The sequence below is a fragment of the Entelurus aequoreus genome, linkage group LG05 (assembly GCF_033978785.1).
Source record: "Entelurus aequoreus isolate RoL-2023_Sb linkage group LG05, RoL_Eaeq_v1.1, whole genome shotgun sequence".
NCBI classification, from domain to species: domain Eukaryota; kingdom Metazoa; phylum Chordata; class Actinopteri; order Syngnathiformes; family Syngnathidae; genus Entelurus; species Entelurus aequoreus.
Genome location: NC_084735.1, coordinates 36647581 through 36672724, shown reverse-complemented (window position 1 = coordinate 36672724; position 25144 = coordinate 36647581). Strand labels below are relative to the sequence as shown.

General features: G+C 38.8%; 1 protein-coding gene and 1 long non-coding RNA gene across 5 annotated transcripts in view; one reads left to right on the top strand and one right to left on the bottom strand.

Moving 5' to 3' along the window:
* Nucleotides 1-4410, bottom strand: part of LOC133650604 (uncharacterized) — a 71835-nt gene extending 67425 nt beyond the window's left edge. For all 3 annotated transcript variants that reach the window (XR_009826255.1, XR_009826257.1, XR_009826256.1), the window contains exons 1-2: nt 3402-4410; nt 3135-3219 (exon numbers count right to left, since the gene is read on the bottom strand). This is a non-coding gene — a long non-coding RNA (uncharacterized LOC133650604). The remainder of the gene's footprint in view (nt 1-3134; nt 3220-3401) is intronic.
* LOC133650602 (moesin-like) overlaps nt 3513-25144 on the top strand; it is a 34335-nt gene continuing 12703 nt past the window's right edge. Inside the window, exons 1-5 of one of the 2 annotated variants that reach the window (XM_062048035.1) lie at nt 3513-3861; nt 22986-23069; nt 23187-23282; nt 23376-23650; nt 23731-23814. In XM_062048035.1, coding sequence (XP_061904019.1) covers nt 3850-3861; nt 22986-23069; nt 23187-23282; nt 23376-23650; nt 23731-23814 — 551 coding nt within the window. In that variant the 5' untranslated portion in view covers nt 3513-3849. Of the gene's footprint in view, nt 3862-22985; nt 23070-23186; nt 23283-23375; nt 23651-23730; nt 23815-25144 lie in introns of those variants that run through there. The other variant, XM_062048037.1, reaches the window with a different exon arrangement.

Sequence of the window (25144 nt, the reverse complement as noted above, 5' to 3'; positions counted from 1 at the left end):
CTGCAAATTATGTGTTGTTGTTGAGCTCGGCAGAGTAACCGTGTAATACTCTTCCATATCAGTAGGTGGCAGCCGGTAGCTAATTGCTTTGTAGATGTTGCAAACAGCTGGAGGCAGCGTGCAGGTAAACATGTGTCTAATGCTTAAACCAAATATAAACAAAAGGTGAGTGCCTCTAAGAAAAGGCATTGAAGCTTAGGGAAGGCTATGCAGAACGAAACTACAACTGAACTGGCTACAAAGTAAACAAAAACAGAATGCTGGACAACAGCAAAGACTTACTGCGGAGCAGAGACGGCATCCACAATGTACATCTGAACATGACATGACAATCTACAATGTCCCCACGAAGAAGGATAAAAACAACTGAAATATTCTTGATTGCTAAAACAAAGTAGATGCGGGGAAATATCGCTCAAAGGAAGACATGAAACTGCTACAGGAAAATACCAAAAAAAAGAGAAAAAGCCACCAAAATAGGAGCGCAAGACAAGAACTAAAACACTACACACAGGAAAACAGCAAACAAGTCAAAATAAGTCAGGGGGTGATGTGACAGGTGGTGACAGTACACCTACTTTGAGACAAGAGCTATAGTGATGCATGCTTGGTTATGGTTTAAAGTCATATCCAACAATTGCGTCAACGACTTTTTACTGTCAACTGAGTTTCCTTTTTTAATGATTTCTGCTGGTGGTGTGCCTCCGGATTTTTGTCAACGCAAAAATTGTGCCTTGGCTCAAAAAAGGTTGAAAAACACTGCCCTAGACATTACCTTTTACCTGTTACCATGACCGGGCAATTAGTTTGCCTTATTGAAATGTTTTTTTAAACTTTATACTTTTTTACACAGCTTAAGACAAGATGAGTATAATAAAATAAATAACTTACCCGCAGTGTGTTAGTGTCTTGACAGATTTTGTAAGAATACAGAATGTGTAGTCCTGCTAGAGAAACAATTGCATTGAGAAGAGGAGCTTTGCCATCTTTAGATACCAGTTTCACACATTAACACCACCAAATGTGGATTGTTACGAATGATTGTCAAAGATGTTTGGTAATATAATCTGTGATATTGCTACTGGGGCAGCGTGGTGCAGATGGTAGTGTGTCCGTGCCAGCAGTTTTAGGGTTCCAGCTTCGATCCCAGCTACTGCTATCCTTGTCACGGCCGTTGTGTCTTTGGGAAAGAGACTTCATTCTGCTCCCGATATGTAGTGGTTAGCGCCATACATGGCAGCTTCAATAGTGTAGAAACTGCTAAACGGCTGTCAAAGTGTACCAACTTGTCGAAATACCTACTCAGACTGCTTCTGTCCAGGTGAGAGGCATGATTCATGATCTACAATAAACTTTGAGGGAGCAAGGAAGTGAGGAAGCAGCAGACCACTTGATGATGTAAACATAGGCACACACGGTAGTGATCACGGCGCCGCTATAAATAGTTTGTCTGCGTTGGCGCTTATAATAACAATATCGCTAATACTTGGTTAATATTCAAGTTACTAAATGTAAATGGAGTATTGTTGGCGGTTTTTCAATGGTTATTTATTGGATTTTATGGGCGAAATAGTGGAGCTCCCATTGGCTCTGATACGTTTATGTAATTACAACACATTAAAAAAAAATCCATGCGTCGTCATCCATCCATCCATTTTCTGCCGCTTATTCCCTTCGGGGTCGCGGGGGGCGCTGGAGCCTATCTCAGCTACAATTGGGCGGAAGGCGGGGTACACCCTGGACAAGTCGCCACCTCATCGCAGCATGCGTTATCATGTCTTTCATAATGATTGTCAATGATAGGCAATATTCCAAAAAAGGTGAAGTTCCCCTTTAAAAATAAAAACTTGCAAATGAAAATATGGAAGGTACACGGACCAGTTTTGATCAGTTTTTCTGTTTTTTTTTACTGGGAATTGAAATTGTTGTTACATGAAATATAAAATGAAAATCAAATAGTTTTTAGATGAAGTTATTGCTCTTGGACACCAAAAAAAGAAGAATGCTTTGTTTTTCGATTTTCTTTTTGCATTTTAAAATTAAAGTCAAGTAAACCAATTGATTTTTTCTTTTTCAATTTCTATTCATGAAACAAAAACTAAATATCCAAAACATACACTGACCGGTTCACATTCGTATTATGTTTACCGCCTGATATTTTCTGGTTAGAATGTTGATTAATACAAGCACTGCTGTCACCTAGCTGGAGGTTTTCATATCGTTCAAGCATGAATAATGATGACAATACTGTACATCTTCTTGCCTCCCTGTGATCCCTTAGGGGATTGCCGCTGTCAAGCGTGGATAAATGGTGCATCGTGGAAGACGCAGGAGTTTGTTGTGATTTTAGGCTGCAGACGAACGAGGTAGCAGCGTGCAATAAAAAATGTATTATTTATTGACAAAACAAACAAAAAGGGAGCGCAAGGGGGAAGTGCTCTGACCACACAGGCTATGACGAAAACAAAACAAAATGCCAAACACTTACAGGAAATGTGGAGCAGACGGCGTCCACAAAGTACGAGTATACTTGCGCTTAACAATCAAAAGGATCGTCAATGGTCACCAGTGTATAGAGAATCGAATACAATGTCCCGACAACGATGGTATAGGGAAAAGGATAAACTTAAATAGTCTTGATTGCAAACAGAAAACAGGTGAGGGGAAATGTTTCGGGACAGAAGTGAAGAAGCCAGGGGAAAACACCAACAAAACCGGATGAGTTGCCAAATTAAAAGCACAGGACAGGAACATAGAAGAACACTAACAAAACGCAACATAAAGGCATGGCCTGGTGTAACCAGACGTGACAGCCGCCTCACTATTTGAGAAGCTGTATATTCTTTATGAGTGTGAATGTTGTCTGTCTATCTGTGTTGGTCTTGCGATGAGGTGGTGACTTGTCCAGGGTGTACGACCGCCTACCGCCCGAATGCAGCTGAGATAGGCTCCAGCACCCCCAGCGACCCCGAAAGGGATAAGCGGTAGAAAATGGATGGGATGGATGGATGGATGTTCGCCGACACCTACCTGGAGGTTTGTGTATCATTCAAGCATTTATAAATATGCTAATACTTCAAGTCACCCTGGCTCTCACAGCCCCTCTGAATGAATATGAAATGTTTTTGACTGACCTGTAATCAACTGGGACAAGTCCAAGGTGTACAATTGCCTCTTGACCCGAAGTCAGCTGGAATAGGCTGGAGCTCACCCGTGATTCTAATGAGGACAAGCATATGGAAAATAGATGAATGAATGGATTTACTGGATAGATCCTCATCTAATAATAAGAATATATAGGAACACTTCAAAACAGCAGGACTCAACACTTCAAAACATCCACGAGTGCTAATTTATGAATCTACGGTGGATTTTCTCTAAATATTGTGTTCAATACGCACACGGCTTTGATCGGAGAGCTCTGGAAGGGAGTGGAAGTTCCTGGCCGGAGGATGTGTGCGGCCATGATGATGATGCAGAGGCAGCAGGCGGAGTCTGCGGGCTGCAAGCTTCTTTCTGTCTGGCTGCTGTCCTGTCATCGGCCTGGGTGTGGTTTGAGAGTCCGGGTACCGTTAGCAGGAAACCGAGCTTTCGAGCCCATTTTCACTTCGAAGGCGACACAAAAGACAAATATTTCTCACGGAAAGCGGTTTTTCCTTTCTTTCTTCCAGCTAACACATATAAGGTTGGATTCGTTTTAGACCGGAAGCCATTTGACTGGCGCCGTTGTTCTGATGGGAAAAAGTTTTCTGCTGGTTTCGCCTACTGCTCGTCTGTTTTATTAGCGTTTTTCTTGTTTTGTTTTTTCTTCCTACTTTTTGAACCCCAAGCGGACGACTAACAGCAAAGATGCCGAAAACGGTAAGCCTCAAAAGCTATTTTTATGACGTAAAATCTGTCTTTGTTGTCCGTATTTTACTCGAATCCCACCATGATTTGATTTTTGAAACATCGCATTTAACAACGCCGATAGTGGCGTCCATTTAGTTGTTAAAATGGTAAATCTTTTCAAACTAAAACGCGACGACCCAAGACTTTCCGTTAGGCGAGTGCGCGTGCGCGCTCCCGCCTGTGTGCCTCTTAAAATGAGCGCCTTAAATCACGTCGTTCATTGAGGCCTTCAGGCTACTTTTTTTTATCACAAGCCTACGTTACTCGTCTCCCGACGGAGGACATGGCAGGGTTTTTTGTCTCTGGGTGTCTTTGTCTGGGGAGTCTCTGCCCTCCAGCAACCCCCACCATCCCCGGGTAGCCATGGAGCTCGTGCTTCCGGAACCCTCCCCTCCAGCCTGGCTAGCTCGCAGCTAGAAGCCGTGATTGGAGATGTCATCAACCAGCTGTGTGAGCTCCAAGTGTACCTGCCACAAACATTTTCTTATCAGCTCGATATGAACTTTTAGCAACCTCTTAACTGGCATACATGCAAACAATGAAGAGCACCCCTCCTCTTCATTGTTGGGGGGTGCACATACGCATGCGCACACACTAACACACACACACCCTCTTTGTTTAATTCACATTGCATCATGTTTGTTCTAAGCATGTTTCACCTATAGTGAATGTGAGTTAAACTGTTTCTGGTTAATACAAAACCAAAATGCAGTCAATTGTGGTCCATAGTTGTGGTGTTTACTGACAAGAGTTGGACAATATAAGAAATGTGACCCTCAGTCACACATGACGTGTGATGCTATTGATACTTCATGCACTTCAATGAACCCTAATATTTACACTCGCTCAGTAGCCTAGTGGTTAGAGCAGGCCTGGGCAATTATTTTGACTCGGGGGCCACATTTAGAGAAAAAAACGTGTCTGGGGGCCGATATATCTATTTTTAGGAACACTAATATAAAACCTCACAATAATGTCTGATTGAATGCTAAAAACGTTATGACAGACCGCCTTAAAAAAAGTTATGGAATTTAAAATTTTTCTATGAACGATAAAACACTGAATATTGACAACATATAAATGTCACAACCCCTTTTGATCGACCTATTTTACAATCAAGTGAAACGCAACAAAAATGCAACCAACAGTGAAATATGAACGCGAAGGGTACGAAATAAACCCACCTACAATCTGATATATCTGATATTTGCTGAATTTTCCCCAGGGATCAATAAAGTACTTTCTATTCTATTCTATTCTATTCTATATATCACTAAGCTTTAGAACTTTAGAAATCTCCTTCCGCGTCTGTGGAAACGCTTCCCGCCCACACTGCTTGGTGCCTCATATGAGCTGCTGTGACGTAGATTACCATAGTAACTAACTAGATTACCATAGTAACTGTTATATCATCCATAAGCGCAGATTCCAACCATTGAAATACTTTGTATAGTTGAAGACTTACGGTCATTAGAAAGCATCACTGCACATCATAATGGCAGCTACAGTTTCCATCTTAAAGATCTAAAAAAATTATTTGGGAATGTCCGGCGGGCCAGATTGAAAAGCTCAACGGGCCGCATGTGGCCCCCGGGCCTTAATTTGCCCAGGTCTGGGTTAGAGTGTCCGCCCTGTGATTGGTAGGTCGTGATTTCAAACCCCAGCCGAGTCATACCAAAGACTATAAAAATGGGACCCATTATCTCCCTGCTTGGCACTCAGCATCAAGGGTTGGAATTGGGGGTTAAATCACCAAAAATGATTCCCGGGCGCGGCCACCGCTGCCGCTCACTGCTCTTCTCCCAGGGGGTAAGGGTGATGGGTCAAATGCAGAGGATAACCTCACCACACCTAGTGTGTGTGTGACAACTTTTTAACTTTATTCTAAAACGGCTTTGATGAACGCAGAAATACAATACAATACTATACGCGTGTGTGCTATTAGCTGACTTCCATAAACTTAAACCTACACATTCTTACAGCATAGAATGGTTGTAAGCTACTTTTACCTCCATGATTTGCCAACTAATGGTGCGTTCCATTTACCTCGGAAGTTGGAAGTCTGAGCTGAGAATGATGTCAAAGCCGAGTTATGAGCGTTCCAGTTGCAAGGTCGAAAGGAACTCAAAATGGCCACATCCACGAAAGTTATTTTTGTGCTTGCCTGAATATAAACATCCATCCATTGTCTACCGCTTGTCCCTCTCAGGGTTGCGGGGGCTGCTGGAGCCTATCCCAGCTGCAGTCGGGAACTTTTTGCAATCTTCAAATACGGTGGATGAAGAGGAAACACAAACGCTATTGCTAGCAACATAGAACTTATAAAACACATTCAATAAATGTAGTTTACGCTACAGTGACGTTATCATATATAAACATTAAACAACACATCGTACATGGCTGATGTAGCGCGACAAAAACAAATCAGAAGTGCTAAGAACAGATATTATGGAAACGTATATCATTGTTTGCATCCAGAGCAGCCGTTTTTTAAACTAACTCGAGGGGCGTTCCAGTTGAAATTCCGACTAGGAACTCAGAAGATCCGAGTTCCCAGTACAAATGGGACACACCATAACCATGCTGCTTTATAATTGTCTTGCTTTCAATTGCAATCTCTTTTTTTTTTCTTTGTGGGAGGTCCAGTAAGGACAGTTGGCGGGGGTCTTTTTTTTTTTTTTACAAATGACTTAAAATAATTCACAAAGTCCAGTGCACGCTCATTGCCTTGCATATAATAAAGCCATGTCAATTAATGAATGCGATCACTCCTACCACAAGGTGATGATAGCCAATTCGTACTTATCAGCGAGGCTCGCTGTATGGCTGGTGAGATTGCATGCTGTTGTAAATTCAGATCAGGGCTGCACAATTAGTTGTTTAGAAAAAACTTTTATTTATATTTTATTGCTTTGATTAATTATTGAGTGTAACTAATAAAAATTGATCAAAAAGAGTATAGAGTGCCTAAAACTTTGACTACGCGAACATAGTTTCTGCATGACTGCTGCTATTATGCGCACAGTGGAACCCTTGGTTTGTGGAGGCCGTGATCTATGTGGTGGTGGAAAGCAGAGTTTTTTTCTTTTTTCTTTTAAAGCACTCAAGTTACAAGTGCAATTTCAAAGTTGTTGATGTGTATTTATTAGAAAAATTAATTAAACTTATGACAAGCACAAAAATTGTATTTAAACTATTTCCCTAAAATACTTATTGAGACTTTAAAGTGTGTTTTATCTGATTTTTTGTGCTGCCCCAACTAAGACACAAATTAAAGAAGAAAAAAAACAATCGTAGTATCATCTTTTAAAAAGTACACTTTGAGTGAGGACAATATTAGTTTCTAATACAGCTAGCTGTTTTTGTCAAGTGTGGATTCCATAAGTGAGGATTTCCAATTAGGTATTATAAATGAATCTGTTATTTTATTGATTAAACATAAAACTACACAGGGGCATACAGGCTACTACCTACAAATAAAATAAAGAATAATATGAGGAGAATGTTAAACTATTATGAGATGTTGTATTTTTTTTTTCATAAAGTCATAATACGAGAAAATGCACAATTTATTGAGAAACTTTTTAATATGAAGTTGTTATAAGGCTAAATGTGCATCATATGTTAAAACATGTCATATATTTCAATCAATCAATCAATCAATGTTTATTTATATAGCCCAAAATCACAAGTGTCTCAAAGGGCTGCACAAGCCACAACGACATCCGCGGTACAGAGCCCACATAAGGGCAAGGAAAACTCACCCCAGTGGTATATTTAGTTGTAATTCATGACAATTAAACATCAATAAAATAATTCACGTAACACAATGATTAGTATGAACAGTTTAATGTAATTGTTTCTTCTTGTAAGTTATACAAAATGAAATCGACAGGCCCTTAAAAGGGAGACGGCTTTGTTGCATTTGTTTCTGCGATAGGCGTAGAATGCTACATCAATTTTTTATCAGATTTTTTTGGTGTGCAAAGCGTACCGAGTTTCCACACTGTGGACAGGAAGTGTGCAGACTTTGTAAACAGATTCAGTGCAGCCTCTGGCTAGCAGTAGTCATGGCTAACCATAGTGCTAATAGGAAGCCAAAGCCTGGAAAGCCTCTTCCTTTGTTTAAGTCTCCTGTTTGGAAAAACTTGTTCTTCCTGGCAAAAGAGGTAAACGCAAAAATACAAGTGAATAGGACAGAATGGAGAATTGCATGCAAGAAGTTTGCATTTTTTAATTTTTGATCAAAGTCAATAACACTGTTTGCACAAAAGCCAACCAGTCCTTTTACTATACAGAAAATGAATTAAACCGGACTTTAAAACTGAAGTATCTTCCAAACTGTTGTTATAGTGTGCCGTAAAAACACAGTTGTATGAACATTTACTCAATTTTGCTTAAAAAGTATATTCTTGTAAAAGTAGTAACTTCTTGTGTAGTCTAGAAAACAGCAAAATAAGGTGTGCCTTTAGATATATGAGATAACAATCAGTATGTGTCCATGCACTAAATTAGTCCGATTCCTCAAATAGTTCGGCTCTAATTAAGCATCCTACAACCCATGGAAACAACTTAATCCGATCGTGTTTGGTTTTTGAAAAGTCGGACTAACACATCTGGATTATGCGATTGAAAACCAGATCTCTCGAGTGGGTGTGTGTAGGAGGGCACACTTCGTATCGCGCATGTGCCAGTCTCATTGCGCGAAATATAACCCGGAAGCAGATCCCGTTTTCAAGCAAAACATAAGCAACACTTGTAATGAAGAAGAGACTGTTTATTTGCTCCACAAACTAAAAGAACAGAACATTTTGAAGTGCATCGATGTCACAAAAAAAGAAACTTGAGATTTATTCAAGAAGGCAGCTACGTATAATGCCGTCTTAAGTCAGACTCCCGAACAAAATATGAATGAGATGAAAGAGAATGAAGCAGGTATATTAAAGGCGAATAATAAAGCGTACACAAACCTCTTCACGCTGCATTTGTGCACTCTAAATTGATTAACAATAACTCTGTATTCTGCACAACTGGCATTATAGTCCAGAACTTTCATCTGGAACAGTGTCGGTTGACTCTTTCCATCAATCCTCAGAGCCTTATGAATGAACTCAAACTTTCGAAAGTTTTTTTTTCCATGATTGTCCGCCCGACAATTTCTTTGAAAAAACTCTCCTGCCTTTATTTACTTCCGACCTGCATCCGCTCCGATACATTCTTGGTAGTATTGTCATGTTCCCAGTAAGATCATTTCTTGATGCTGTCTTCTATTAAACATCAGCTTAGCCATTAAAGATCATTTGTAATATGTGCCATTATTACAGCAGACATCAGGTACAACAAAGCTGCAGATGCCTGGTGTGATGTCATAGGTCAACCGGAAAAGCAATACATTTTTCTGCGCTAAAAGGAAATAAGCGCCCCCCGGTGTACGGGAGGCACACGACGTATGACCAATAGCTCAGTAGCTAGTGTATACAAAAACAAACTATTTGAGAAATTAGACTAATTTAGTGCATGGAAACGTAGTCGTTGACCTGTGTTGGTTCAAATGTTGAATTTAGCAAAGTTAATTCTATCATTATGTCCAATATGTTCAACTTGTAAAATGAATGTTTTGAAGTAAAAGCGAAAACAATTGTAAGGGTCTTCAGTGTGGGTGTTCACTAGAGTCTTTTGAAATTCTGGTGACTGTCTTTGTGCCAACTGTCTACACCAAGTGCAGCTAGGATACTGTTAGCCTTCACAACATCGTCTGTTTGGTAAAGTATTCACAGGCTCAAAAGGAGCTTTTACAATCCGTTAACAAGCAATAAGCAACTACATGGTGCTATGCCGCTATATTGTTTGGTTCTTGTTAGAAAAGAGGAAACTCGAAAGGGACAAATGAGTGGTCAAGAGAAAGGTCATTGGCCTTAATAATGACAGGAATAATTGAGGAACAATACTTAGGGCTAAAAGGTTTTCCATTTGCAGTGTCACAGAGTAATGTGACTGTGTCCTGAAAGATTGCTTATACATTTCTGGCAAAACTGAGCAAGCAAATCATATATAAGAAGGAAGCTGGATAAACTTATTCAGCAACAAAGTTCCCTCTTTGCCCAGTGAAAGTTGTCTTGTGAATGTGTGGCCACATCCTCAGTGGGATTGGCTCACAGTTTAACTTTATTATTTTGTATTCATTTGGTCTTTTAGTCAACTGTATCAACCTCCACAGCTAACAAAAGTGACAATTATTCCAAAAGTGGTGTGCATGGTGCTGCTGTCCTGCTGGCAAGTGCTTGAGTTTCTCAAGGAAGCCACGGTGTGACTCAAATGTTCTGCTCTTACATCAGTTCCTTTCTGGTAATTTCCTCGCCTGTAGCCTTATATGGACTTTCACATCATGGTCTAGCTGGTCTCCTCCCTGCTTCCCCCTGCCTACTCCTCACATGCAGTGCACCACTCCAGATTGCACTAAAGCAGTTTATCAGCCTTTAAAGTGCCATTTTATCACTGTGTGGCTATATTTTCGTTGAAACTGTCCCTCTGATTTCCTTTTATAAAACTCCACAGTCAAAATAGGATCTTGAACCACAAAATATAGTTGTGAAAACATACATAGTTATCTATTATACCATTTTTGCATTAGTATCGAAAAGCTTGTTTACTATGTATCAATGTTACAATTACGCACACCCACCATCGCATGCATTTTTTTTAAAAGCTGGAGCGTAACTTACCATTTCAGTCGCAAGACATTGGTGGTTTGCTTGTTAGAAGGACAAACATTGAACAAGTGTGGCTATGGTGATTTGGTGAATGGAAAGACGTGGAGGTATGCTAGCAGGGGATTTAAGGAGGCTGTAGTGCACATAGCACAGCAGATTATCAGTTTGTAGCAGTAGACGTGCTGGAAAAAGTGATTACATTTTTTTTACACATATTTCCAATATTTTTTGTCTTTGATTCTCTTTGGATTTAGAAAGACGTTTAAACTTTGGAATGTGAGTACCTTTATATTCATTTTTGACATTTGGGTGCGTCCAATTCTTCACTTTTCAGTTACAATCAAACTAAAGCTGTTTTAAAGATAAGGGCAAGTTTGAGTTTTTGCCAAATGTTTGTACAGTGAATTCTGCACTTGATCTATTGACTCTCCTCACACAAGTATTAGTGAACGTGCTTTCAGTAGTTGAATGAGACAAGTAGACGTGTTAGAGTACCAGCTCTGATGTAGGCTGCAAAAGTGTGACACATTATAACCTTCCAAAAAAAACAGGAGTTGTCTCTGTCTGGCACTATGTAGTGTACGTCTGAGTATGTATGTGCGCATGTATGTGTTATTTAAAGAACAATGGTCATGGGAAAGACCCTTCCTCGCTTTGTAAGAAAGTTCATCCTCCCTTTCATCCCTCTCTCTTCCTGTCTGCCAGTTTGCACTCTTCAACTGAAGGGTTTCTTTAAACGTAACGCTCGGCTGCATCTAGCACTCAGCTGTAAACACATCTGGACGGCAGACACCCAACAGTACACATAGCCACAGGGCGTTTTTTTTGGTAGCTCTTCTTAACTTGCTAAATGTAGGTTCAACACAGACCTATTTAAATCATACAAACGATGTTGTGTATTGATCACATACCTTTTGTTACAAATTAGGGTTTTTTAGTTTTAGGACTACATCACAAAACACACTTTATAGAGGGCACATGTACCACGAAGAAACTGATATATTGTTAAGGATTTAGTTAAGATTAAGTTGTGGAAAGTATTTACTTTCACTTATGACTGTTTTGAGTTATGTCCCAGAATTACAAATTAGAGCTGGGTATGTCTATCGTTTCATTAATGATTATTAATGACTTTGAGTAATATTGTCTGTAAGCAACTGAGGCAAAATAGACTAGACTTTGGGCTGTAACCAGGAAAGGCACTGTTGATTCAATCCCACAAACTTCGACCATCAGTATTCTGCTCACTAACAATGTAATTTAAACGGGAGTTCAGGGAGTTAGATAGCAGTGTTTCTCATATATGGATAGAATGTCCCCTTACATTAATATCTTCTTTCTTATTTTTTGCTGTTAAAGTCACCCTGTTGTCAGTCCTGCACTAGCATCATACATTATGTTGCCTTTGCATTAGCCAGTATTATCAATTACGCATCATTTGATTAATCTGTACTGTTTCTGTAATTTTCTAAAAGCCGTAATCTGATTTTCATGACATTCTACTCATTGAGTATTGTAATTCTACTCATTGAGTATTGTAATGTAATTTAGTATGTGTAGTGAACCATGAAATGTAGTTATGTTTTATTTTCATTCTCAAATCACTGAAATAGATTTTAGCTTCCTGTTCTTGATGTTAGTTTTCTTCTTTAGTTTCTCAGATGCTTGATGTTTTGTTGAATTATTTTTTGCATCACAGATTAGCTAAACATTTTAATCTTCCGATATGGCTAGGGATTAGACCATGGCATGATTGCATTGCATTATTTTAAGTAGAATAAAATAAGAGATGTCCACCACAATTGTTGAGGGTAGGGATGGGAAATATGGCGTAAAATCTATTTTGTGATATATATATTGCAGCCTCCTATGATAACGAGTAATATCATGATTCATTATTTGGCATATAAATGATAAGAGGATTGTGTCAAAAACTGTTACAAAAGCTCCTAATTTAGCTGCTGACATAAAATTCCAGTTCTATTATTTTCTCAAAACTATTTATAATCTGCTTGTTAATTTCTGTTTACTTTCTGTTGATCCATCTACACTTCTCTTTAAATGTACTAAGCACTTATTCTTAGTAGGCCTGGGGGGTATATGACCTATAAATAAAAGTTCAAATTTTATATTCAAAAGTTCTCGTTAAATAAAAACATAGCAATAATTGGAATAAACACGAGACTGTTTATTTGCTTCACAAATTAAAAGAACATAACATTTAGAAGTGCATCGATGGGAGAAAACCAAACAGATTTATTTAAAAAGGTAGGGAAGGAAGTGTACAATACCGGCTTCATTCGAACTCCCGACGAGTGAGACGTAAGATAATGAAGCAGGAATATTACAAGGCAAAGAAGAAAGCGTACACAAAACTTTGTATGCTGCATTTGTGTACTTCAAATTGGTTAGCAATAACTCTGGATTCCACACAACTGGCAAGCTTGTACACAACAAATAGCAAGTTTGTTTGGGCAATCTCCATCTGAAGCAGTCACGAACAGTCTTTTCCTTCTAACCTAAAACTCCTATCAATCCACAAATCTTATTGAATAAACTTCGAGACATTCGATAGTTTTCTTTCCATTCTCCGTTCAAAATTTCATTCAAAACAACTCGAAGTCTCTCCTAGCAGTCTTTGCTTCGGACCCGCGCCCTCCAATCCAATAAATCCGAGACCTTCTTGGTAGTAGTGTCATGTTCGTAGTGCAATCTAAGATAATTTTTTGATGCAATCTGCTATTTAACATTAGCATAGCCATTAGAGATGTAATATTTGTGCCAATATTACAGCAGACATCAAGTACAGAAAGAACTGGGCTTTAGCGGTAATTCTTAATTTGGTGGGACGTCATAGGTCAACCGGAAAAGCAATGCATTATTCCGCGCTAAAAGGAATTAAGCGCCCCCCAGTGTACAGAGGCACATGGTGTATGACCATTAGTCCCATAGGAGAGAGTGTATGGACACTGGGACATCACATCTAGTTGTGAAAATACAGAAAACCGAACTATGTATTTGAGAAATCAGACTAATTTAATGCATAGAAACGTGACTGCATACACTTCTAATGTTGTTCTTTTTCGACCAGATATAATCATTTTCAAAGAGCTAAATTAGGAGCTTCTTCTGGGAGGCATTACTTCTGTCTTGAATCAAAGACAATAGCGCGGACATATAAAAATGTTCTTCCGGTTGACCAATGGCGTCACCCTAGCCATTTGCGGATCCTTATAACTTGTTATAACTGGTGTCCGCTGTAATATTGGCACAGATTACAAGTATTACGTCTCCAATGGCTATGTTGACGTTAAATAGCAGACTGCTTCAAAAAAGTATCTTAGAATGCGTTACGAATGAAAGACCAAGAGTTTTTTCTAAGGAATTTTCAGACGAAAATCATGGAAACAAAACTTTCGAATGTCTCAAAGTTCATCCAAAAGGCTCTGTGGATCGATGGAAGGAGTTTTAAATCCGAAGGAAAAGACCGTTTGTGCCCCAATTGATATCCAGAGGAAGGTAGCTATTGTTCTGGACTATTTTGCCAGTTGTGCGAAAAGTGAATCAGTGGGCTTGCAGAAATGCAACTAAAAGAGGTTTGTGTACAGTTTATTATTTGCCTTTAATATACCTGCTTCATTCTGTTACATCTCATTCGTATTTTGTTCGGGAGTCCGAATTACGCCAGCATTGTACATTCCCTTAGCTTCCTTCTTAAATAAATGTTTTTTGTTTTTTTCTACCATAAAAACACTTCAAAATGTTTTGTTCTTTTAATTTGTGAAGCAAATAAACAGTCTCCTCTTCATTACGATTATTGCTATGCATTTATTGAATGGTGTCTGCTTCCGGGTTGTTTCCCGCGCCTTGAGACAGGCGCATGCGCAATATTAAAGGTCCTCTCCTGCCGCACACCCCTTCTCGATAGATCTGGTTTCCAATCCCATAATCCATGTGTGTTAGTCCGACTTTTCAAAAACCGAACACGATCGGATTAAGGTGTTTCCATGGGCTGTAGGAGGCTTATTTAGAGCCGAACTATTTGAGAAGTCGGACTGATTTATTGCATGGACATATACTGAGTGATCGCTCTGTGCATTTCTTTTCTCATCATACATGGTACCTTGTGTAAATGATTCCAATACAGTCAACTGCTTTTTAGCTGGAGTTTGTTTTTTGTTATGTTCTTGTTCGCCTCATAAGAAGTTGCATTTTCCCCACTTGTCTCAATGCGTCATTTTCAGATGCTGGAATAAGTTTGTTGTGCTGCTGCCTTTTTTAAACGAACTTTGCGGCGTGCAGTCATTTGTTCCATACCTGTTGCCGCAAATCTAAACCACTGACAACACTTTTCTTTAGAAGAAACACCTCGCTCTAGTTGGCATTAGCATTAGCCAAGTTTTGCTAGGTGTGTGAATCTCCGCTAAGGAAATAAGGGAGAGGGCGGAAGCTACTGAGGGCAAAAAATAAACAGGAGCAAGAGGAGAAAAAACATAGATTTTTCATTTTTTAAAATCTTCTGCAACAAAAAGACCCAGGTCTAATTCTTAGTTTTGATTGATACTGCAAATTTGTTCATACTTAACATTTTAGGATCATTAAATAATGACATTTTTGATCACCACTGTAATCCCAACAAAACACAGGATAGCAGCCCAACAATATTTCTTAATATTTAAATTATTTCCTCATTCCTTTTTATTACATACAAAATGCATAATAAAGTCAACAGTGCAAAATAACTAAACCAAAGCAGAAACTACTATTGGCTCCTTTTTTCTGAGTTCATAAATAACAAAAGTGACAAAAAAATGTTTTTGTGATGATAAAGAATATCGACTTTATTACCGGTACTGTAGTATCGACCATATAGAGTACTAATACTACTCTAGGTATTGTTGATGTTTGTATTGACCCGCCTCCCCTGTTTAGATTCAAGAGCTCCTGCTTAGTGGTTTTTTGTAACCTCCCATGGTGCGAACTATTCCTTGTCCTCTATTCCTCCAGCTGTAAGAAACAGTTTATGTCAGACCCATTCGACACCGAGGATGTCGTTGTGGCTTGTACAGCCCTTTGAGACACTTGTGATTTAGGGCTATATAAATAAACATTGATTGATTGATTGATTGATATTTGTCGCCATAGAGGTGATGTAAACTTGCTAGCAAGGATGCTACATTGAGGATGCCTTCATGTGCTTGGCGTTTGTAGGACACAGCTAGAACGTGTCATCAACATGCATTATTGCGATAGTATTGAAAGCTCTATCTTTGGCTAAATTTATCGTATATCTTCGATAGCACGCAACTCTAGTTGAGGGCAATGTTCTCTCTAATTTTTCATGTGTGTGAGCAAACGCAAAAACTCCTTGAGCACTCAGTGGAGCCCATGTGAGCAACGGCACACCAGCAGCACACCTGTCTCAAACCTGACTAAATAACAAGTTACATTTCTTATTATTATAAATGAAATGACAGCAGTCATTTCCATGAGATTATTTTCTAATATAAGTGTTTTGGCCCACTTACAATGACATTAACAACAAATATTGTTTTTTCATGAACTATGTACTAGTATTGTATGTCTGGGTGGAGGTCCTGCTTTGGAAATAATTTGTACCCCTTTCAGATATCGCATTTAGTTCCTATGGAAACATTCACATGTTGCACAATGAGATGTAAGCATGGAATCATGTGTACATCCCTGTAACTTTCTGTTTGTAAAATATATATTTTTATTAGTATTTCTTTAATATAATAACATAATTTCATGATTAATATTTATAAATTAAGATTCTCAATAAAGGACAGTAGAATAAGCACACATTTGATTGGTAAATTATTGTGGAATTACACATTTTGTGTGATGTTGGAGTTGTCTGACTTTTTGTGTGGCTGTAAAAGCGTCACGGGCTAAGTGCCTTATGTGCATGTGTTGCCGCAAGTGAGCGAGTGACTGCTGTTGATATGACAAATGACAAAGTTGGTTTTAGTTTGGTTTGTACGGCAGAAAATGACCAGTATTGCTAGATAGAAACTTTTTTACCAATGTTTTGGTCATGTGTTTATGGCCAACTATAAAGAGTTTTGCTCAATAAAGTGATTGAAGGAATTCATGTCCTCCTTAAAGCGTCTCGACAGACGTTACAATAATTGAACAACGATGACGAAAACCGTTTTATCTGCTGTGGCCGCGTGTTGTCAGTTACTTTGAAAATTGTTATGCGCTTATTTTTATTTTTTTAAATTTTGTGCGTGGCATAGATTTGCCGTGCGCAGAGGACGTATGGGCTATGTTGAACTTGTGAATGACGCAGATTACATAATTTACACACTAAATCAGGGGTGTCCAAACTAAGGCCCGTCGAAGTCGTCAGTGCGGCCTGCGAGATATCATAAGTTTAACAAAAAGGTTGGCCCACGGTGTATTTTTGCCAAAATTTTTACTCCTACGAATTGGTAAGCTATTGGAAATATTTTGCTGTCCTCGCGTGGAGGTCAATGGAAACGTTAGTTAACGACCACAAGTTTTATTTTCAAGTGGAAAGAGCACAGCATCACCTCATATAAATCAATGCAAACAACTTTTCCCACTCATATTAATTAAGTATAACCAACAAATAAAGTTAACACACGGTCGCACATAACACACTTCCTGCTCATTGAACTTTGTGGACATTATAAAACATGTACCGTATTTTTCGGACTATAAGTCGCAGTTTTTTTCATAGTTTGGCCGGGGGTGCGACTTATACTAAGGAGCGACTTATGTGTGAAATTATTATCACATTACCGTAAAATATCAAATAATATTATTTAGCTCATTCACGTAAGAGACTAGACGCTGTCTCTTATACGTCTAGTAGACGTATAAGATTTCATCGTATTTAGTGATTAGGAGTGACAGATTGTTTGGTAAACATATAGCATGTTCTATATGTTATGGTTATTTGAATGACTCTTACCATAATATGTTACGTTAACATACCAGGCACGTTCTCAGTTGGTTACTTATGCGTCATATAACGTACACTTATTCAGCCTGGGTTTTATCAAATACATTTCCCCAAAAAATGCGACTTATACTCCAGTGCGACTTATATATTGTTTTTTTCCATCAGTGTGTGAATGGAAAATAGTGTCAAAGCGCTTTGAGTTCCTTAAAAAAAAGGTAGAAAAGCGCTATACAAGTACGACCCATTTACCATTTTTTCCTTCTTTATTATGCATTTTCGGCCAGTGCGACTAATACTCCAGAGCGACTTATACTCCGAAAAATACGGTATATATAATTTAAAATTACACATTTATAAATCCATTATAGTGCATGGTGGGTAATTAGACACTCTCCACACTTTATCATGTTTGGCGCATTTTAGCTGCTTGATGTTTCTGATTGATCAAAAAACTTTAACAACATCATCAGGGAAGTAAACAAGGTAATAGTCAAACTTTTACATACTCTTAATAATCAACGGTTTATCGTTTATACTTCAAATTGCATTGTCATCAGGGTCTTATGTGTAGGTGGGGTTGTTAAAGTTGAAGTAGTTAAAGTTATGTGTTCAGTCTGTTATAGCTTGCTTTAATCAATGCAAACTCAAGTGCTATTTTGGTACAAATGATTGTTGTAGCACGGTGGAACAGGGGTTAGTGCGTGTGCTTCACAATACGAAGGTCCTGGGTTCAATCCTGGGCTCGGGATCTTTCTGTGTGGAGTTTGCATGTTCTTCCCGTGACTGCGTGGGTTCCCTCCGGCTACTCTGGCTTCCTCCCACTTCCAAAGACATGCACCTGGGGATAGGTTGATTGGCAACACTAAATTGGCCCTAGCGTGTGAATGTGAGTGTGAATGTTGTCTGTCTATCTGTGTTGGCCCTGCGATGAAGTGGCGACTTGTCCAGGGTGTACCCTGCCTTCCGCCTAAATGCAGCTGGGATAAACTCCAGCATCCCACGCAACACCAAAAGGGAGAAGCGGTAGAAAATGCTTGGATGGATGGATTGTTGTTTCGTCACAATCAACGCTCTACTGTGTGGCAAAAAAAAAGCATCGCAATGTGTGTCTGTGTGTGTGTGTTGGTGTGTGCGGGCATCCATGGTGATTACCCTGGAAAATATGGCTTTATCGCAGTAAGTACTGTATTTTTACGTTTGGCAAACTTCCCTCTTTAATTTGGTATGAAAATAATATGCCGACTTGAAAGCATTGCCATTCCAGAACATTCGGTAACAGTCAAAGAACTTAATATGTAACGTTGTAGGAACCGAAAAAATGCTTGCCATTTGCACCTCTCTGGAACCAAAAAGCCAACCAGACCCTTAAGGTAACTTTAATTGCCCACAACGTTCTAGAAACCAAAATTTCTCAAAATATCAGTTGTGCATTTTAACATTTTTGGTTGGATTTTATTTCTAGTGTTAGAAAGTTATTATTTGGTATGACATCAAAGGAATATTAGAGTGCCATGTGATTGTTTGTGCATCAACCTAAAGCCATGGTTAAAGTAATAATAAAGCAAATGTTGCCTTGAAAAAGTACAAAGTTAAAGGCAGTAAGTGGAGATTTATCATTGTCAAAGCATATGACAACAGGTATTTGTCAAGTAAGTCACCGGCATGGTATATACATGGTGAAAAATGTAGTCAGCTTCCAGTGTAGAGTTGGCATGGGTAAAATGATGAGGACGAAAGCATGGAAACATGGCACGTGGGCTGAGAGGGCGGGGGTGAGTGTGCGCTAAGAATAGTGTGGGCGACACACCCTAACACAAGCACAGAATGTAGCCGCGTGCTTCCTTTTTCATGCAACATTGGCCAATGAATCGGCCGGAGTCATAGTGAGCTGAAATAAATTTTTAATTGTTTCTTGTCGACATATTAGTCTTTTGATGATGCTGTAGTAGGCCTTTCTGTAGACCCTCAGTGCCGACCGGGATTGCCCCGCAACCTAACTGCTGGCGATGACAGGAAGTGACAGAGGGGCAAGTGTCCTGAGCTTTAAATGGGGTTCTGCTGACATGAATGGGAAAGAACGCAACGCTTGTCAGCCCCTACCACCAGGAAATAATGCATACCATTGTTGTTCAGGGCAGGCGTGGGCCTCAGCCTGCAGTTATTTCCCAGTAGGCATGTGTGATGCTGTTTTCATCAACTCTAAGAAGACAGTTTGAAACAAACAGGCACACAATCAGTTTTTTTGACTCCCAAGTAGATATAATATTTGGGTGACCTCAGAGACAGGCAGACAAGGTTGAATACATGCAGGCTTTCACAGTACAAGTTAAAAATCCCTTCCCTTCTTTCTGAAAATCAGGAAATATGTATATGTATTATATTCCTATAATGTATGATATGAGCTCAGTGCATTCTTGACTTGAACAGGAAGTTCCTCAGTGGTTACAAAGCAGCTACAAATAGGTGTATTAGTGTTTTCTTGGCAGAGAGCATAGCATTGAACTGAATGCTTGATACATGGCAGGAAGTAGGCCACTCTCCTGATGGTGAAGCAGAAAAGGCCTCACAAGGCTTCGACACCAGAGGATGTGGTTACTTCCTGTAGATAAGTTCCATGCTGGGGTCGGACCAGACGGGCACATGAATTGTTTCACACACATGTTCTTTCATGGAATCTACTTGGAGGAAAAATATAATTTTTCACTTATAAACTGTGATGATCACTGTGAAATTAGTTTTAGATACGCACACATGCACATTGTTGAATAATCTACATTTTAATACATAAATATTCAGTCCAGAGTGCATGCTTAAAGTTTATAATAAATGTACTGACTGGTCTTTCAAGAATACTGTGCATTTTCCCTAGGCTACCATACATGACAGTGTTTCCCATACCTTAATTTACATGATATAGATGATATACAATAAAAATTATAAACATTTCAACTTTTAATGCTATGGTGGTAATGCATGTTAAAGACACCTTGTAACTGTGTCCTGCAAATTTGACAGGGTCAAGCGAACGAATGTGTCCTCAATGCAATGTGGCTATCTAGCTATCGGCTCACGTACATCCACAGTGCCAAGCCACTTTTAAGTCAGTAATCTGCGACTCCAAGACGGCAAATAAACTGCGTTTCTTACAAGTATCCTCTATGAAGGATGGAAAGTAGCTAAACATGCTACAATACACACCACAGGAGGATATGCTAACCGCAAGCTAGAGCTCTTAAACATAAACAAAGGTTGGCGGATTTATGCAAATATCGACAGTAACGATACTAAGAATAATATCATTATACGGTCGATACTGCAGTGGTGAGATTGATATTTTTTAGTATCCAATTATGTTTAGTAGTTTTTGTTCTTTACAAACTCAGAAAATAAGTCACTGGACACAGGAGGACTTTGAGGGCAAACAACCCCTCAAATGATTTAAATTAGAGCCAATAGTAAGAAATAATTTAAATGGGTCATATTATGATTTTTAAAACCTTTCCTTGTGGTCTACATAACATGTAATGGTGGTTCTTTGTTCAGTGTTTTGCATAGATTGTTTTTCCCTTGTGTTTTTTAGTGCTTTTTGCAAATGTATTAAAAATATAAAACTAACAATTCACATGTACATAAGGCTCAATACTTTGTTGGTGCACCTTTGGCAGCAATTATAGCCCAAAGTATTTTTGAATATGATGCCACAAGCTTGGCACATTTGTCTTTGGGCAGTTTCGCCCATGCCTCTTTGCAGCACCTTTTAAGCTCCATCAGGTTGAATGGGACACCTGGCATTCACGCCAAAGAGTTCAATCTTTGTCTCATCAGACCAGATAATGTTGTTTTGTCATGGTTAGAGAGTTTTTTCAGGTGCATTTTGGCAAACTCCAGGCGGACTGCCATGTGCTTTTTGTTTTACTAAGGAATGGCTTCTGTCTTGCCACCTACCATCCAGGAGGCCTGATTGGTTTATTCCTGCAGAGATGGTTGTCCTTCTTTCAGAGGATGCTGTAGGTCTGACAGAGTGATCATCAGGTTTTTAGTCACCTGCCTGACTAGGTTCCTTCTCCCCCGATCGCTCAGTTTAGACGGCCAGCCAGGAAGAGTCCTGGTGGTTCCAAACTTCTTCCGTTTACGATGATGGAGGCCACTGTGCTCATTGGCACATTAAAGGCAGCAGATATTTTTCGAAACCCTTCCCCGCATCGAGACAGCCCTGTCTCTGAGGTCTACAAACAATTCCTTCCACTGTCCAGTATGAGACCTTAATCATAGACAGGTGTGCCTTTCCAAATCATGTCCAACCAACTATTTACCACTGGTGGACTGCAATTAAGCTGTAGGACTATCTCAAAGATGATCAGTTGGAACTGGATGCACCAGATTTCACTTTTGAACTTCATGTCAAAGGCTGTACATGTAATTTCTTGTTTTATTATTTTTATAAAATTAGTAAAAATCTCTCTCTAAAAAAAAAAGTACCGGTATTCACTTTGTCGTTATGTTGCATTGTGTGTACTGTGAAAAAAGTGAAACCCTATGAATACTTTCCTGTTACACTGTACTTTAGTAGCCAAATTAGGAGCTTTTGTAACCTGTTTTGAAATGGTTCTGTTCTCATTCATGTACCAAATAATGTATTGTGATGATACTATATCATTATTACAGGAGGTTGCAATATATATGGCAATACAGAATTTAGTACACATCACCTGTCCCTACTCTGCAGTCGACACAAATAAATTTGGCGCTACCTGTTCACCCTCGCTCATAAACAAATTATATTAGAACTGTCTGTGGATCTAACGTGTCGTTAGAATTCCGTACAGGAGAAGGCATCTTTACTCTGCTTGTTAACACACCTCATGTGCACTTGGTCTGCTAGAGAATTAGAAGACGTAGCAGGAGATCGCTTTTGCCAGCTTTATTTAGCGCAAATTCAGATAAGGCCGGCAACTAAAGATTATTTTGATGTTTGTTAGATTAGTTATTAATAGATTAGTTTACCAATCAAATAATTATTGCTTATGATCTGCTGTATCCATTGGGTTTGATGTTGAGTCTGCAACTTGATTTGTACTCAATTTTAAAACCTATTAAAGTAAATTCAATTGCAAACAAATGGCTTTACTCTGGAGGAAACCCGGCAACGCTCATCACCAGACTCCAACAGGAAAGCACATACTGCTTTTCTCAACGAGCACCGGGTGCTGCTTTCAAAATAGTAGGTTTTTTAATTAAAGTCTTGTGTACAAACAAGGATAGTTCCCAAAAGGTAGCACCAAATCTACTCATGGCGGTCCAAATGTATCTATAGCAGGCCGCCACTAATAAATGAACAATGAAAAATAATGAGGTAAAGTAATTTTGATTTGATTTCATGTTAATGTGATTCTGGTTAGTTAATTTGTTCTATTTTGTGTCTACTTCAGATTAGTGTACGAGTCACCACGATGGATGCAGAACTGGAGTTTGCCATTCAGCCCACGACAACAGGAAAGCAACTGTTTGACCAGGTAGGAAAACTGAATATCATTTGTAATTGTTCCCAAACCGCACACAAGTAAGTTAGTGGTGATCTTGGTAAAGCAGTGTTAGAGATTGCATGCATTGATTTTTCCTTATGTTTTCAGGTGGTGAAGACCATCGGGCTGAGGGAGGTTTGGTACTTTGGACTCCAGTACCAGGATACCAAGGGTTTGTCCACGTGGCTCAAGCTCAATAAGAAGGTGAGCTCTTCATTGATTTGCCTCAAAGCAAACATCATTAAAATTTCAGTATGCTTTGTTGCTATTTCACCTATAATTGAATTTTCATTTCAGGTCACTGCCCAAGATGTGAGGAAGGAGAGTCCGCTGCTGTTTAAGTTCCGTGCCAAGTTCTTTCCTGAGGATGTGTCTGAGGAGTTAATCCAGGATGCCACCCAGCGGCTGTTCTTCCTGCAGGTGAAGGAGGGAATCCTAAATGATGATATCTACTGCCCCCCAGAGACGGCCGTCCTCTTGGCCTCCTATGCGGTGCAAGCGAAGTATGCGGACTACAACAAGGAAGTCCACACGGCAGGTTATCTGTCTAATGAACATCTGCTCCCTCAGAGGTAACTCCTACCACACAGCACACAAGATACATCAAGATGTATGTACCAGTTTGTTTATGGTTGACCACTTGTGTCATCAGAGTCCTGGACCAGCACAAACTCAGCAAGGAACAGTGGGAGGAGAGGATTCAAGTGTGGCATGAAGAGCACAAAGGAATGATAAGGTAATCACTTTTCCTCGTTCTTCTCAGCTGATTATAATGATAACTTGAACTATATGTACTCCACTATGCAAGTACTGTGTGTACCAAAGTACTTCTGCTTCTGCATTTTCTCCTTTGCCAGCCCCCTTTAGTAAGATGCGTTGTCCAAGGCACCAGAGTTCATGATATAATTTTATGGCTATTTGAAATATAAGTTATGGTGTCATAATACTGCTGAATAAATATGTTAACAATACTTTTAAAAATGGTGTATTGTTAAATCTTGTCTTTCTTACTGATACCCAATATGCCAACACTGACCCACCACTTCATTTGTGGTATATGCAGCAGCCTCTCCCTCAAACGAATTTCAAGTCACATCTCGTGACATGAATGAACACATTATGCTTCTTTTACGGCAACGCCACTGGATGCATTTCACAATAAAATACTTCAATTTGTAGAAAAAGTGCTATATTTATTTGAAATAGTTTTTCTCAACAAAATTGTCCTTAAAAAAAATCATGACCAATATAAGTAACATGTTCTCCTACTGTCAACAAGGGTCAGTGTATGTTTTGGTCATTGAATTTTCGTTTCATGAATGAAAATTGAATTTTGATTTACAAAAAATAAAATTAAATTGAAAAATAAAGCATTCTGTTTTTTGTGTTGAAAATAACTATATCTAATATATATATATATATATATATATATATATATACACATATGCATGTGTGTGTGTATATATATACACATATGCATGTGTGTGTGTATATATATACACATATGCATGTGTGTGTGTATATATATACACACACACACGTATATATATATTTTTTCTTTTCTCCATAACAAGTATATAACAAAAATAAAAATCACCAGTCCAGGCCAATCCGCGGTCTCATCTCTGAATAGCAAGTTTCAGTTCCAGCGTCGGAATATTAAAACATCTGTTTTTGGTCTTTTTTTTAGTTTCTACTGACTGGTGATTTTAATTTTTGGTATATAAAATGAAAATTAAACCGATTTAGATGTAGTTATTGCTTTTCGACATAAAAAAACAACATTTTGTTTTTGAATTTTATTTTGTATTTCAAAATAAAATTCAAATACAAATTGTTTTTGTTTTTTCAATTACCATTTGTGAAAATAAATTGGATTATCAAAACATACACTGACCAACAAGTAAGACTGGTCATGAATAAATATCCATTTAAATAAAGCTGACAACCATATTAACAATTTGGAGAGCTGCATATTTCTATGTGACACACACAGTAAATTGCAAACTATGAAACGCAAAGGTTTTTTTTTCCGTACTGCCGGTCTGTATTTTGCTGCATAAATG